We start from the raw sequence: 12,467 nt of genomic DNA, 5'->3' as shown, positions 1-12,467 counted from the left end.
CTCATAACTGTAAATTTTAGTAGAGTTACCTCAGGGTTTTCACTTAGATATATCTGCTTAGATATGTTGTTTATGGTGCATATCCACTGAAAAAGAGGAAGAAAAAAGAAAACAAATTAATCTGTTATGTTTTCTAAACAATCTTGATTGAATACCTGAGTTGCCGTTTCAGCACTTTTTCTACTTTCTGTAAATCCAGGGAGACAAATATTCTGCACACCCAGCTTGTCATTAAATTCACTCCCACCTGTATACTGCACCCTACACTTCAAGATTTTACTCACAAAAATTAATTTAGTCATACTAAAACTAAACTAAAGCAAGCTTAAATCACAACTCTAAAGAACTTGAAAAAAACTCATCAGGATTCTCTGTTCTTCTTTATTGTGTGCTGCAGGTGACATTGTTTCCTCACAACATTATAAAAATTCAATTTGGCTTTTGTGGAATTTGCTCATTTCTTGCATCTGCAAGCCAGAATCTGCTTTCCCTCTCTGCTCTGGAAAACCATTTTCCTGTTCCTGGCTTTTCAACTTTTACCTGAAGGAGGAAACTAACAGGAGCACTAAGATAAACAAAGTGTTACTAACAAAGATAATTTATTAATAAGTAGAAACAGAAAAAAAATATGCAGTGTCCAGCCATGGTTAGGAATGTATTCTTTCTGTGCAGCAGAAAATCACTGGGCTCCATGCACACCTCCTATAAGCTTACCTCTTCATAATCTTTTTTACTTTCTGCCTGTAAAATTGAAGACCTGAAAGAGAAGAATGGAAAACACAATTTTTTGTATTTAAAATTCCTCACAAATACAGTCAGTCAAAAATTATCTTTTCATATTTACACTTTGAACAAGTTATCAAAGGCTGAAGACTATTTGTGCTGAAAGCAGTCAACATTTAATTAGGATGGGGAGGAACCTATGCTTTCCTTTCAACAGGAAACAGAAAAGGAACACAATTCTAATTGTGTCCATGTAATACTTAAGTATTCGCAAAATGCAATAATATGTGATTGTCAACTAATTACCATAATCTTATTTTGAAATACTACTCAGCTACATTACAGAGTTTATAAACAAAAATCCAGTTAACACAGTTAAAAGGATATCCCAGATTTTGCTTTTAAATATCCACAGAATATATCAAGTTAACATCTGGCCAAAGGCAGACCATCTTTCTTCTCCTCATCAGTGAGTCCAGTGTTTGTGCAAGAAGCAGCAGTGTCAGAGCACTCACTTTTTGCCATCGAAGGACGTTATCTGAAAGCAGTACCGTCTGTCCTCACAGTCCACAGCCATCACAGAGCAATTGTCTATGTCCATCACGAGTCCCCCAGCCACATCTCCTCTTGCCTGGCTCATCAGATTTCCACCTTGAGTGAAGTAAAACTGTCTCTCCCAACTGGAAGACACCAGCCCTGTCTTACTGAAAGATAAGAACAAGTCCTCAGTTAGCCTCCCTTCTTGCTCAGACACTCTGTAATTAGTTGCTACAATTGTGTTCTAATACAGAAATTAATGCCTCAATCAGTAAGTATTTTGCTTTAGCTGTTGTTGTAAAAGTAATCAACTTATTTTTTTATAATTCCTTGGAGCTTATTATATAAATTACAGTAAAGAAATTTAAATGCTACAACTTATTTTCAATAGCTCTCAAAAACAGCTGTGGGACTTCCTTAGAGGCACAGCTCCCTCCTGTGGACAATGAGCCAATGCTGCATGGAATCCAGAAGCTCCTTCCAAGGGTATTTTGGTTAACAGAGTGTTTTGCCTTATTTAGATCAAAATTACAATGCTTTATTTGTAATTTGAATCCCAAAGCTTTAACAGACACTTCCAGAATAATCCTGATAGATGGAATCTTGTTACTTCCCAGTTAGGATGCAGAGGAATTACACTCTCAGGCCTTTTTTTTAAACTGTGACAATTCAGGCAAAATTACACTAAAATCAGGATAATTATGCTTTGCATCTGAATGACATTATGTCAGTGTAACAATGAATTTAATACTACCTAAGTGAAGAAGTCCAAAGAAATAAATAGAATAGCTCTTATGTGACTTATTCAACTAAATATATAAAATCAGCATAGCTAACATCTAAAAAAATTTTCCAGCTTCTTTAGCTTTCCTTTCCCAAAGAGTATTTAATTACTCTGGAATTTTTAAGTAACAGATTACTCTTACTTTCTTGCATTGAGATAGCCAGCTTTCCTTGTTAGATTCCTATGGGCAGGAAATTTGGTAGGATCAGGATCAGGCAAATACAGTGGATCACTGGCTACTTCCAAGTCCTCTATAGTTTGTTGCATGTTTTCTACTTCACAATCCATCTCCCTGCGAACACTAAGATAAAAAATGTGTTATAAACAAAGATAATTTATTAATAAGTAAAAAAAAAGTAATCTTCATAAAAGTTCAAAATTCAACAAAGCCAACTTACTTCTGTACACTTGTGCCAATATTGGTCAAAAATTCTTCCAGTTGCTCAGTAAGATTTTCTGAACCCATTTTAAAAAAGCTTATCTTTAAAGAAAAAAGGAGGAAAAGGGAGAATTTAGTCATTAATAAAACTACACTTAAAACTAACAGATGAAGTCATAGGAGGCTAAAGTTTCTCAGAGAAATCTGTTTTCATCCCTCATTCCCACCAAAGCCTGTTCCTAAAAGCAGCAGAATGTGTGTTTGAAGGCTGCTGCTGGCACTGCAGTGGCATTTGTGTCACAAGGACATGAACAGAGCTGCCTGGAGGAAATACAGAAACACACAGGAAACACTCCCAGGGTCTCTCTTTTTTCAGTGCCACCATTCTGCTAACTGTTGTAATGGGGAGTTATATTTGGGGCACATAGGAGAGAAGGTTAGGATTTGTCCTAAACCTGTGAGGATTTGTCCAGGGCCATCCCCAGGGAACTAACAATATGTATTTTTATGTATTTTAAGCACAGGGTACTCCATAGTAGGCCAGAAAATCTGCCACAGCTACACTGAGGTTAGAACAGGAAGCCCTGGGACATGGCCCTGCCCCTCTGTTTCTTAGATTCAGCAAAAAGCTCCACCTAAGCAACAGGTTGCACTTACTTTACTGCACAAAACATGCAGAACTTGGCTCTTAAATACAAGCTGCAAAGTCTCAAAAGAAAGCAAGTGTTCTTGCCTTTGGAAAGCTTTCAGCTTTCAGTGTGCAGGAGCTGATTTCTACTCAGGTCACTGTAGGAGTGCCAAATGCTGGAAAGCTTGACTTGCAAAAACCCCAAAGCTCATGCTTAATAACATATTTCCAAAAATACAAATTAAGTCTGTCCACATAGCTTTATCATCATTCTATTTTCTGTTGCACCCATCCTCAAGTAAACCAATCATGAATTTATTAATATTAAGCAAAACCAAAGTATTTTAGCATTCTGGCTCTTCCACAGCCTTGATTGAAAACAGTAGTTTTGTGGCTTTTGATGAGTATCTCATTTCAGAACAGCTGCCATAGGAATGAGTTGAACTGTGTCCATGTTATTTGCTGAGCAGGTTCACTTCTATGTGCACTTGCACGAAAGCTCTAATCAGTTCTTCCATTTACTGGAATCAAGTGCCCAGCAATGAAAATCTAGGCATTACATCAAATCCAGCCATCTGAGTTTTGGGGGAAAATGAACCATTACATTTGTCCCCAGACTTTGCCAAAGACCCTCAGATGGCAGTGAAGATACCCCTGCAGTGAGGGGCCATGAGCAGTGCTAACTACCAGCACTGTCAGGGCACAGCTGTGGCAGCCCAGAGAAGGGGATGGACGATTCTTTTTCTCCATTTCCTTCCTTGGACTGCTGAAGAGGGCTTGCAATGGATTTCAGTACATCAACCTTCATGAAGGACTTTTATTTCTCCTTTGAGACCTACGGCTTTCAGAATCTGAAATTACCTGAGCTTGCATGTATCCTAGCAAGGGTTCTAGCAGAGAAATCTTCTTTTTGTACTGGAGAGTATTTAATGCACAGAAATAATGCATCATAGTCTGATGCTGTTTTTTCCTTGAAGTATATACATCTTCTGTAACTTCAGCCTTGATCTGAAGAGACACAGACAAAGGGAGGGAAAAAAGCAATGTTTGAGATTGGCATTGATCACAGGCCCTGTGGACAGCTTTATAGCCAGTAGGGAAAAATCCAGTCATGTTCTACCCTCTATCACCAGCTGCTGCATATTTTACTATTCTACTTCTCTAATTTAAACATGAGATATGTGAAAAACAAACACAGCATTCTTTTCTACCTGGAAAGAGTGGTTATTTCTTCACAAAACCAAACTGAATATGACATCACAATATTATTCCTAAAGCACTGTCAGTGTTACAGGACAGGCATGTATTGGAGAAACCTGCTTTTCTGTCTAGACTGCTAAAAGCTATCAAATGTCACACAGAATCTGCCATACACTGTGTTCCATCATAAATATGGATGAAATGAAAATTATTTCTTATCTTCTTTAAAAATCAATATAAAGATTTTGGTTTACAAACCTTTTCATTTTCCTTTCTTTTAGACAACCGACTGTATCTGGTAATGGCAGCATCATGGTCTAAGCAATCAAGAGAGAATTTATGATCATTTTCACAAATTAATGACTTATGAAACAGAGCAGAAAACCTTTTATATCACAGTGTTACACAGACAGCTGAATGCAAAGTTCTGTCATATTAACACCTTTAGGAATAGTTCCTGTCTGTTTATAATCACTTCATAGCAACAAATACTTGGCCTGAAGAAAAATTCTAACCAGATGCAAATGGTGCCAAATTGTGACAAAGTTCCCTAAACATCCACTATTTTTCAAAGAAGAACTGTCCATTAAGTAGAGAAACTTTACATTATGAAAACCTGTATCTAATATTTTTTGCTTCTAAAACAATGATATAGTTTTGACTGAGAGAAGTAGAATATTATTTAAATAATAAGTTCTCAACATAGATATATTAGAGGCAGTTAAAAAAATAACTTCTGAAAATAGGGAAAAGAACTATGAAATTCATTTCAGGTAGGTAATTTTTTTTTTATTGATTGGGTCCTGTCTTTAAGAAATGAGCTACCACCTATGCCACCAAAATTACTCTTTTTGTAATTTTGGTGGCATAATCCTACATTATTTAATAATCATACATACACTTAAGGTTTTGTAAAAAAACCCTTTCAATTTGCCTTAATGCTTCAGTACACAGAGCAGAGATTTACAGGTGACCCAGGAAAGTTGAGTGCCTAAGTATCACTCAGAAAAATTACACCTTAATTAGTTACTTTAAGACTACAGGCTTAACTCCACTGGTTAAGGACAAATAATAATCTACAATAACACTGATGTCTTGTAATATTGATAAGATTAAGTACTTTACACTTACCATTGCTTGCAATTTGGAAAACTTCTTTTAGAGTTAATATCTCTAAAAAAACAACACATCACAATTTAAGTAAGTTGTTATTAGTGTAACATTCATGTATTACAGTTTCTCCTGTAACCTTGACCTTAGAGTCATCTCAATGTCACCTTGTACCATACTGAGCTACCAGCACAGGCACTACAGGGCCAGGCAAGTCTGCTCCTGCCTGGGGCCTGAGGATCATTTCTGTGCTTACTCTCATGAATAGAAATAACTTACTTTGCTTTTTAAATGGGGAGATGCGTACTTTTGAGAGCTGAAAAATAAGTGGTGTAGTCTATTTAGTGAAACAAGAGCTATGAAGATTAAATGCTGTTTTTATTGTTGCTGCTGTTGGAAAAAAACAGTATTTGGTCAAGTCCTCTACCTTTTAGATCCCTTTCTTTAAACTGGGTAATAGGAAACATCATTGCATCTGCAAGCTGAGTTGAAAGGACTGCATGGCAAGAGCTGAGCTGAAAAAGACAAAAGAAGAAAATCTTAGGAAAGCAATGCTGAGACCAAATCAAATCACAGCAGGTGGACATCAATGTCACTCAAAGACGACATGTACAACTCAAACACATTTTTGCATGTTCCTTTTTTTGCAGCTACTTTTTTCTAGGTTCCAGATCTCATAATCAGTTTTTTACAGAAAACCTCTCGAGTTTAGTTTTTTTCTGAACTTTTCCAAGCTACTGGTTCATGTCCAAAACCAGCCTCATCCATCCTGACTAGTCTGTTTATTTGTCCAGCTTCCCTCCAGCTACATCACAGCCCATTTTTCACAGATCACAGAGGTAGAACAAAATGTGATCCTCCTCCTAAAATGCTTTTCAAGTGAGGAGAGAGATCACAACAAAAATCCTGATTCAGCTCTTAATGGTGCTCAGTTGTGAGTCCTGTGAGTCAGTATCCAAGAGAGACAGCAGGAGGGTCCTGACCTGTGTCAGTCAGGTACCTGAAATCAGGCAATACAGACACCCTCGTGTACAGAGCTGCTAACAGCCACTGTCTAATGGTTCTGGCTCTATCTCTAGCAGTTAAACTATGTTTTTTTCAGCAGTGTATCCTCATTTTGCTGAATTCATTCTTTATCTTAAGGTTATGTAACTTTAAATAGATGCTGCAATATAGAATTAATTGTTACCCTTGTTGACAAATGAATGTCATTTCTGTACCTCCTGGCTTAAAGGAGGAGTTATTAGGCAGTTAAAGTCTGCACCTGACAGCATTAGCAAAGCACATACAAGGACTTACCTCATCGATCACTTTTGCAAATTGCTGCAGAGTGGAAGTCATGACTTCATCATCTCCCCCAAGTGGAAAACGCTGAGAAGGCAAAAAGAGTTATGTTGTTTGCAGGGCCATTCACAAAACTGGATTAATCATCTCTATGAGTATATCAGGTATTCCATTATTTTAAAATATTACACAGTTAAGATATACTGAAGCAGTTCACCTCATTAGGTGGAAAAGGAGGATAGGGAGCAGCAGCCTCTTAAAAGAAGCAAATTTTTGTTTTTAACATTTTTAACCTCAGAAAAGGGGACCCAGCAGCAAAGCTACCAACAAAGAATCCTTCATAGTACAGGTTACAAGGGAAGAAAGTTATGGATTCCAGAGTTTGTGCTTTCAGAGATGGAATTATGCTCACAGAGCAAATTATGGTTGTAATTTGGAGATTGCAATGCAATCTCTTCTCTTTGGGACTACTGATATTTAAGCACTTAAGGGTAAACAGGTTTATAAATTAAAACCAAAACAGAACTACCCTAAGCAATTCTCAAAAAAACTAATCCAAAAGTAAAATATTTCAAAAGTTATTAATATTCTTCATGGTAAGAGGAACTTCATTCTAGTTTAGTTGGAAGAACTAAAATAAAGGCAATATATTACTTTGGCAACAATTGAAACCACCAACCACAGCAGTTCCTTTTATCTGGACCAAACCTAAATTCATTCTACACTGTGCTCTGGGAGATAAAATACCACAGAAATACACAGGATTTTGAGCACAGTATCTGACCACACACAGACAACATGATTTATACAGTACCTGTTTCTCATACTCCTTCAGAAGCTTTGAAGTCAGATGAGTTGCTGCACTTAATTCATTCTGATTTAAAAAAAGGGAAACATGAAAACCAATAAAAAGTCAAACAGGTAAAGTATATCTAAATTAAAAATACAGACATAAACTCAAATTTTTAGAAAAACATACAGAAGACATTCTGGCATAAAAGTGGAGTTATTTCGAGATGAGTGAAACATGAATATATTGTGGGTAAAAAATAACCTCCCACTTGGTACATACTATTATGCACACTGAGATCATTTTAGTGTGTGCAACATTTTAGAAACACTTGGGAAATACATTAGAGTTACTTAGAGAACAAAGAATATAATTTCACTTGTCATAAGAAATTCTGTTGCAAAAAGAATCACAAGAATTTAGTCTTAGCACTCCGTAACATACAGAAAAGCAATCATTAATTCTTACTTTATTTCACTTCTACATTTAAAGCATATGGAAGTTAAAGAAAAGCATATAGAAGTTAAAGAAACATGAAATGTGGTTCCAAAGCTTTATAATGCATTCAAGAATTTCATTAACACTACCTGAGCATCATATATTCTGTGCATGGCTTGAAACAATTGATTGATGTAATTGGATATTGCAGCAGCATCTTCTTCAAACACTCCCAGCAAAGAGCGGGTCTGTAACAATCAAACAGCCAAAACACAACCATGACAAGTTAGAAGAGAAGAATTTAAATATCATGGAATTTCAGACTTAAATAGCATTATTTCAGGTTTCATTACTGGAAATTCTATAAACCCTCCAATACTGTTTAAAGGAATGCTAACTGTTGCATGCCAAAGAATCTCACAGATACCCAAGCTCAGCCTTCCTCCTCCTGTCAGCCTCTCTCCAGGTTAATACATTTTCAGAAAGGAAAGGGCCAAGGGAGATGGAAAACTGTTAAATATAGAAACTGTGAGCAACACTGGGCTCACCGTGGTACATCCCTAAGGAGAAGGGTAAAGATTATTGGTATTAAACAGCTTGCCAGGTCTACACATCTCCTCTGCAGTGAGATCCAAATAAAGGCTGTGATAGTCTCATACTGTCCAACCTGAACACAGACATCTGCTGGTTGTGCTTGGACCTATAACTTACCTGTGGGATACCCATCAACTCAGTGATCAAAACGTTGAGGAACTACACCAAACCAAAACAAACAATACAACCTGCATCTGATTGTCCTCAACATACATATTTCTCACCACTGGAAAGGAGTGAAAAGATCTGTCCTTACCCAGCTTGTCAGTCTGTCTGTTCTTTAGCTGGTGTCACCCACAAGCCTGATGACTCCTGTGCCCAACTGCACCGTGTGCATCACTGATGGTGCTTAACAACCTCCACCTCAAAAATCAACCTCTCTTATCACTGGCCACCTATTAGACTAAAACTGGTCTCCATCTAAGCCCAACCACCCAGGCAGTTTTTCCACTCAGGTCACAGTCCATACCTCTCCCTTCTGGCCAGAAGAATGCTGCCAGACCATGTCAGAGTCCTTGCTTAAGCCAGGGTGACTGACATGCCCCGCTCTCCCTCCTGCCCAAGGGACTGACTCCACAAGAAGGCAATCAGGTTGCTCAGGTGTAATTTGCCTGTAAGCTTAAATGAGATGCTGACTGCATGCTCTTGCATCCTTTTTGCACTTGGAAGCAAGGTTATTCCTCCTCACCATGAGGATTTTGAATGGCTTCCTTCCACCAAAAATCCCAAAGGGGGAAAAGCAGAGGATGTACCAGTAACTCTGCACAGCCACACTGGCTTTTCTTAAACATTGCTTGGGATGCTTGGCTGTAGAAACAGGAGCAGTGATTGCAAGAGCCACAGAGGAAATACTTTGGCAATGTTTTAGCAAAAGGACCGTGCTTTGTTCCTAGGTTTACACTAACATTAATGTCCAGGCAGAAAATTAAAAGAATCATAAGCACATAATTGGTTTTTTTTCCCAAACTATGACTGTTAAATACTTGAAATTGGAAATTCTAGTTTTTAGTCTTCCCTAGGCTGTCTTTAAATTACTGAAGTCTTTAGTCCATCTCCCCTTGAAGTATGAAGGTCTTTTTCAGCTATTTCTAATTTTTAGCTTTTAATGATAATCAAAGAGTACATATTAAACCCATATAAAGTATATTATTTAATAATTCCTTCTGACATAAGATTCTTTTATTTAAGTTGCATTAGATGCCTGGCTGTATCACAATTACTGTCATGCTATATAATGTCTAAAAAGTATTTAAGTATTAAAAAATATAATCGAACAGCATAATCAGCACAAAAATAGCTTTAATGCTGGTTCTAGTTTATAAAACAAGTGGAGAGAGGTGGAGAACTCAAATCTTTGCCAAATGTGGCAACATGTGTCATTCTAACAGCCTTGACTCTCCCATTAAGGTAGACAAAGACTCAAGAATGCAAAAGAAAAAATTACAGGGCACTATAACCCATGACCTTTAAACCTGAACATAAATAAACCTGAGCTTGTAATTTTAAAGGAGTATTATGTAAGGTTTCTGGAGTATACTAACTCTTTAAAACTGAACATGGAAAAAAAATTATCTTTATGTTTTACTTAAAAAAGTCTGTTATTGATGTTCAACCATCAAAACAACATTACATGATACTGACGGAAAGAAATTAACCTGAAACTGTAAATAAGTTATGGCAGACTTCTGCTTAGCAGAAAATGAGAGCAATTGTTTACTTATGTTTCTAGTAAACTCTGCATCCTTTTCCATTTTCTTTAGGATTCTTTCAATCCATGTTTGTGAGCAAGCAAACAGCAAAGGACCAGGGAGGAGCTGCATGAAGAAACCCCTCGTTAGAAGTGAGTGTTTTAAGCCTTCCATGCCATCAGGAGGCCACTGCAGGTGACAGGAGACAGAGCCTGTGCCACCAGTCTCTTGGCTTTTTTGTGGTGCAATGCTTTGGGAATGCAAATCAGTGTGAGCAGAAACTCTCTCTAAACATACACTGAGTGTGTGTGTAATTTATGTCCTAGGTTAATAAGTAAATTGCCCTGTTTGGCATAGCAAAAGACTATGTAAGCTTGGCCCTTGGTTTAGGCCTGACAAGCACAGTGGTTAGATTTTGATCCTGTGACAACAGGAAATGAATGGGTTTGACATTTTTGAAAAGCCTTTCCTTCCTCAGACACAGAATAAGTTTGAGATGACGTTTATATACCTACAGTCAGTGTCTGAAACACGAACTACAGGCCATGGTGCAGCACTAAACAACCCCCAGGCTGGTGGGCTGTGCAATATTCAGCATGAATGTACCCAAGGCATGGCAACTCCTCCAGACAGAGGCTTCTGCTTTCTTCAAGCAACATTTGCTGCCATTTCCACTGCACTTTCAAAGTAACAGAAATTAACTAATGTAACGAATGGACTAAGCCAACAGAACACCGAGTCCTTACTAGAGGACGTTGACTCCAGAATTCATCTGAAAAATTGACTGAAAGATGTAAATTTCTACCTACAAAAGACAATATTGACAAATCCAATTACTTAAGCATCTCAAACACATCGGGCTGAATCAGTCCTTGCTTGTCTGTATCACAACTAACTTGACATGGAAAATTCTAGAATTACAATTGCATTCCAATAAGTAACATTTTTTCATGTGCTTCCCAAATGTCCTCAGATGGTCCTAAATTCATGTTACATTTGACATTTCCTGTAAATATGAATAGTTCTGACTTCCTAAGAAAATACCTTCAAGAGATAATTTTTTAAAATCAGTATTATTACATGACTCTCAGAATGGTTTCCTCTTCATGAGATGACAGCAGGTTCGGCCCCTGGACCAGAACCCACATTAGAGGCCAGATCTCATCTCACATTCGGCATTTGACCTATTTGGGGCACTGTCCTTAGGAAATCAATTTTTCCTTTTCTGCATGGCCTTCTTTTGCTTTTTTTAAGTCGTCCTTCCACTTGATACAGAATTGTAAAGTAACTGTCATTTTAGGGGCTAAATTTCCCTTTTTAACAAGTGAAAGTTTCTCTTCCTATGACCCAGGAATTAAAACTACCAATGCACATGCTATTGCAATATGGGACAAACTGCTCACTATGTAAACCATGCACCAGAACAAGGATTTTAATTCAAAAGGCTGCCATAAAAGAAAATACATTGCAAGCTTTCTCCAACATCTAAGAAATACAGTACAAGGACTTGCTATTGCTGCTGCCAGCAAGAGAAACCAGAACCTCTGAATAAAAGCATTTCCTACTTTTGTAAGAAACGGCAGCGCACTACAGAGCATCGCTGACAGAGATCAGGGAGCAGCAATGCACGAGAAGGGTCGGAGCACGGAGAGTCTCGGGGCACCATGTGCTGCCCACCCACGCTCCGCACTGACCACGGCCGCGATAACCTCACCCAGCCCCGCTGCTCACACGGCTCTGCTAAACCTTAACGCGCCTCGGTGAAAAACAAAGGGGAAAATGGTTTGAGAAGGTAACGCGGGTTTTGTGGTCAGGACGTGTCCAATATCGAGCCCGAGTGCGAAGGCGGGGGTGGAGATCAGAGAGCGGTGCCGGTACTGCCCCGCCGGAGATGCCGCAGCACCCAAGCCCAGAGCCCCGGTCCCGCTCCCGGCCCGCGGCACTCCCGGGAGGGCGGCGGGGCCAGCGGGTGACGACGCCGCGGAACCCCGAGCGGGCGTTGGCAGGGCACGGCCGGGGCGGAGAGCCCGAGCCGAGACTGTCGGAGCCCGCGGGGCCGTGCGGGCAGCGTCCCCGCCGCGCTGCTGGAGCGTCACCCTCCCTCCCTCCCGCCACCGCCGCGGCTCTCCCGGGCCGGGAACGACAGAGAAGCAGCGCTGGGCCCGCCAGCAGGGGCTGGGCCCGATACGGCCTCCGCCGGACCTGTCTTACCTGCGGGCTGTCCTCCAGCGTCTCCTCGATGGGCAATTTATCGATGCCAGGCATGGCGGCCACCGCGCTGAGCCCCCGCGGCTCCGCTGCCCCCGCGCCGG

General features: G+C 39.4%; 1 protein-coding gene across 1 annotated transcript in view; it reads right to left on the bottom strand.

Moving 5' to 3' along the window:
- APPL1 (adaptor protein, phosphotyrosine interacting with PH domain and leucine zipper 1) overlaps positions 1–12,467 on the bottom strand; it is a 23,694-nt gene extending 11,227 nt beyond the window's left edge. The window contains exons 1-13 of the mRNA XM_036391272.2: positions 12,367–12,467; positions 8,023–8,121; positions 7,460–7,519; positions 6,661–6,732; positions 5,789–5,876; positions 5,383–5,424; positions 4,510–4,568; positions 3,913–4,059; positions 2,443–2,525; positions 2,187–2,345; positions 1,239–1,427; positions 715–757; positions 30–86 (exon numbers count right to left, since the gene is read on the bottom strand). Of these exons, the coding sequence (XP_036247165.1) occupies positions 30–86; positions 715–757; positions 1,239–1,427; positions 2,187–2,345; positions 2,443–2,525; positions 3,913–4,059; positions 4,510–4,568; positions 5,383–5,424; positions 5,789–5,876; positions 6,661–6,732; positions 7,460–7,519; positions 8,023–8,121; positions 12,367–12,420 (1,152 nt within the window). The 5' untranslated portion in view covers positions 12,421–12,467. The remainder of the gene's footprint in view (positions 1–29; positions 87–714; positions 758–1,238; positions 1,428–2,186; positions 2,346–2,442; positions 2,526–3,912; positions 4,060–4,509; positions 4,569–5,382; positions 5,425–5,788; positions 5,877–6,660; positions 6,733–7,459; positions 7,520–8,022; positions 8,122–12,366) is intronic.

This window comes from Molothrus ater, chromosome 11, assembly GCF_012460135.2.
Source record: "Molothrus ater isolate BHLD 08-10-18 breed brown headed cowbird chromosome 11, BPBGC_Mater_1.1, whole genome shotgun sequence".
Lineage (NCBI taxonomy): Eukaryota > Metazoa > Chordata > Aves > Passeriformes > Icteridae > Molothrus > Molothrus ater.
The sequence above is the reverse complement of the archived record's forward strand: the minus strand, read 5'-3'. Positions and strand labels throughout refer to the sequence as shown.